General features: G+C 41.8%; 1 protein-coding gene across 1 annotated transcript; it reads left to right on the plus strand.

The window, feature by feature from the left end:
• Positions 1–821: 821 nt before the first annotated feature.
• On the plus strand, positions 822–3445 carry LOC137637138 (skin secretory protein xP2-like). Its single transcript, XM_068369417.1, has 3 exons — positions 822–971; positions 2107–2195; positions 2757–3445. Exons 1-3 carry the CDS (start codon positions 882–884, stop codon positions 3307–3309), a joined length of 732 nt encoding a protein of 243 aa, XP_068225518.1. The 5' UTR covers positions 822–881; the 3' UTR covers positions 3310–3445.
• Positions 3446–3860: the final 415 nt, after the last annotated feature.

The raw sequence follows: 3860 nt of genomic DNA on the forward strand, positions 1-3860 counted from the left end.
ATGGTTAGTTTCTAGGGCATTGTCGTGCTTGATAGAGAAATATCACAGTCCCTTGCCTCTGCCATTCATGAACGGGAAAGTAAGTGAAGTAAGTTAGTACTGCAATATCCTTAACATAGATATACAGTGAAGAAAATTAAATAAAGGAAGAAATCATAGCAGAATGTAAGCTTGAGCTCGCTTGAGCTCGCCCCAAAGGTACATTGAAAACAAGAGTATAAAAACCTTCCAGAAACCAAAAAGAAACCCCAAAAACCCTGCAGATTGAAAACAAGAGTATAAAAACCTTCCAGAAACCAAAAAGAAACCCCAAAAAACCTGCAGATTGAAAACAAGAGTATAAAAACCTTCCAGAAACCAAAAAGAAACCCCAAAAAAACCTGCAGATTGAAAACAAGAGTATAAAAAAACTTCCAGAAACCAAAAAGAAACCCCAAAAAACCTGCAGATTGAAAACAAGAGTATAAAAAACTTCCAGAAACCAAAAAGAAACCCCAAAAAACCTGCAGATTGAAACCACATCATCAAAGAACCAACGCAAGACCAATTGCCAATCTGGAACGAAGAATTAAATTGATAATCATATCAAAACAAAAAACTAGAATAGTCTTACGTAAGCATAAGCACGTCCGCCATATTGCTTAGCCCTTCTGTAGGAAACCCCCCCCCCCCCCGCCTGGATATATCCATCTGCCTAACAACAAGGATACAGTGACCCTCAAGGAAGGGCTCTCCTGCCACGCCCTTCAATCATCTCCCTCTGAGGAGGAGGAGGAATGCCCTAGGACTGGATGAGACCCAGTTAACCCCCCTGCGTGCCCACAGCGTCCTCGTAGCCAGGTTTGGAGGTCGGGTAGGCCCCCATTCGGGTATAAAAAGGAATGGAGGCAACTTGTAAAGCACCAATTGCAAAGACGACCTTTGTCAAAGCGCATCCTCTTCTCCCAAGCCTTCCTTCAAAGATGAAGTTTGTGAGTATTTCGAAGGGTCTCTCTCTCTCTCTCTCTCTCTCTCTCTCTCTCTCTCTCTCTCTGATGTCTTTTATAAGAATAACAATACATTTTCCATTTGTGAGACAGATTTCTGTACCTATCTAATTCCCATTCACAGACAATAAGTCTTCTCTCTCTCTCTCTCTCTCTCTCTCTCTCTCTCTCTCTCTCTTCATAAGTGTTCAAAATCCTCATTCTTTCAACATAATCCTTCCTATATATGACCTTTCTCTCTCTCTCTCTCTCTCTCTCTCTCTCTCTCTCTCTCTCTCTCTCTCTCTCTCTCTCTCTCTCTCTTCATAAGTGTTCAAAATCCTCATTCTTTCAACATAATCCTTCCTATATATGACCTTTCTCTCTCTCTCTCTCTCTCTCTCTCTCTCTCTCTCTCTCTCTCTCTCTCTCTCTCTCTCTCTTCATAAGTGTTCAAAATCCTCATTCTTTCAACATAATCCTTCCTATATATGACACCCCCCCCCCTCTCTCTCTCTCTCTCTCTCTCTCTCTCTCTCTCTCTCTCTCTCTCTCTCTCTCTCTCTCTCTCTCTCTCTGGTAAATTTTAAAAGGATATCAATGCATCCTCCATTTGAGAGACAGTTTTCAGTCCCTATCCAATATCTATTCACAGACACTACATCAAGGGGTCAAAGATTTTATCTTAATTTCTAAGTTTTCCAAACGTTCCTCAAAATGTTTTCCCGAACGTTTCTGAAATGTCTTCCCAAAGGTTTTTCTAAAAGTTTTCCCAAAGGTTTTTCTAATAGTTCTCCCAAACGTTTTTCAAATGTTTTCCCAAACATTTTTTCAAGTTTTCCCAAACGTTTCTCAAAATGTTTTCCCAAACGTTTCTAAAAGTCTTCCCAAAGGTTTGTTCAAAAGTTTTCCCAAACGTTTTCTAAGTTTTCCCAAACGTTTTCTAAGTTTTCCCAAACGTTTTCTAAGTTTTCCCAAACGTTTCTGAAATGTCTTCCCAAAGGTTTTTCTAATAGTTCTCCCAAACGTTTTTCAAATGTTTTCCCAAACATTTTTTTAAGTTTTCCCAAAGGTTTTTCTCAAACGTTTTCCTAACCGTTTTCCAAAACATTTTCCTAACCGGTTTCCAAAACGTTTCCAGGTAGCACTGCTGGCGCTGGTCGGACTGGCGAGCTGCCGTACTACACTAATTGGAGGGGACCGGGCCACTGACGTCACTCTGCAGTACAGGTAAGTCAATAGACAATTATCTATTTCTTGCTAAATCTTCCTTTATGTCTAGAGGAATGTTCATCAATTCATAAGATATCGTTCATAATTTGTGTGATTTCCTGAAGATTTTCTTCTTTTGCAATGCCATTCTCTAAGAAATTAGAATCACAGGATGAAATAAACTTATTTTAGTGAAGAGAATGAATAACTCGTGGACGGATCAACGTAAAGTCACAGCCACGTTAACAGCTTAACTATTCATAAGGGGATGTATTGTGACCGCTGCTAACGAGGGAGACAACGTGATTGGCTATGACGTCATCAGGGGGTGGGGCTTATTTTGCCCAGAATCTTTGTAGCAATATAGTTGGGTCTATGGGATGCACCACTTACTCTTATTTTTGGGTACCTTCAGATATTGCTTTTATTTTCTTATATTATTTAAAGTATCATTGCTAGTAGTAGTAGTAGTAGTAGTAGTAGTAGAAGTAGTAGTAGTAGTAGAAGTAGTAGTAGTAGTGTTAGTAGTAGTAGTAGTAGTAGTAGTAGTAATGGTGGTATAACTTGTGGTCTTTTCAGCTACCTTGATGAATTTGGTCGCGAAATAGACGTAAGCTTGGAGGCTGACCGACTTGGGCTAGGCCTGCTGAACGCAGCTCCAGCTCCTACCCTGAAGGCTGCCCCTGCTCCTGCTCCAGCCCCTGCTCCTGCCCCTGCTCCTGCACCAGCCCCTGCAGCCATTGTTGCACCTCTGCAATACGTCCAACTTGCAGCTTCCCCACTTCCAGTAGTCACTCGGTACGTCCAGGCCGTGGCCCCGCAACCCGAGACCGTCGTGGTCACGCAAACGCGAGTCGTCGAGGTCCCCGTCACCAAATACGTCAACGTACCCGCCCCTGCTCCCGCCCCTAAAGTTGTGACCAGATACGTCAAACTTGACGACGACGATGATGATATCAAAATCCTCCGTGCTGTCCAAGCCCCCGCTGCTGCACCAGCTCCTGTTCTCAGGGTTGCTCCCGCTCCTGCTCCTGCACCAATCTTGAAGGCTGCTCCTGCACCAGCACCTGCTCCCGCAGTAGTGGTATCCCGCAGGGTGGTTGACGATGATGACAGCCATGAGAGAAAGTAAAGTGGAGCAAGGAGTGATATCCTCCAGCATGTTTCGCCTAGTCGGTACCTCCTACAATTTCCCGCCTGTCTTTGACTCTAAATTTGTTATCGTCATTCTGTCGTACTCAGAGTTTAATAAATCTATTTAGATTGTACTTTGTTGCTCGTCTGATTCTGCCCCTTAATCATCACTACTATTCCTAAATGATTGCTCAAGTTGCTTGTGTTCAAAATTTCACCTAGCTGGAAAAGATATCCTACATCACCATGAACTCATATAAAGATGAATGCAATGAAATTCAAATATCGAGGGTTACAATGTAATCAACTAACAGTTATTAGACTTCATGTCTCTTCTTCCAGTTTTATGAAGCCGATTTGGTCATACAAATTTTTTTGTAATTCACGTAACTAAATCTGTATCATATACATTGAGAAAGCGACAGGATATCCAAAAACTACTGGTGAAATGTACCTAGAACATCAACCTTCTGGTTTTATTATACTTAAATATTTTGTTCAGTGCTTATAATTACATCAATTCTTTCTTCTTCAACCATGGTGGAAGGA

The sequence above is a fragment of the Palaemon carinicauda genome, unplaced genomic scaffold (genome assembly GCF_036898095.1).
Source record: "Palaemon carinicauda isolate YSFRI2023 unplaced genomic scaffold, ASM3689809v2 scaffold548, whole genome shotgun sequence".
Lineage (NCBI taxonomy): Eukaryota > Metazoa > Arthropoda > Malacostraca > Decapoda > Palaemonidae > Palaemon > Palaemon carinicauda.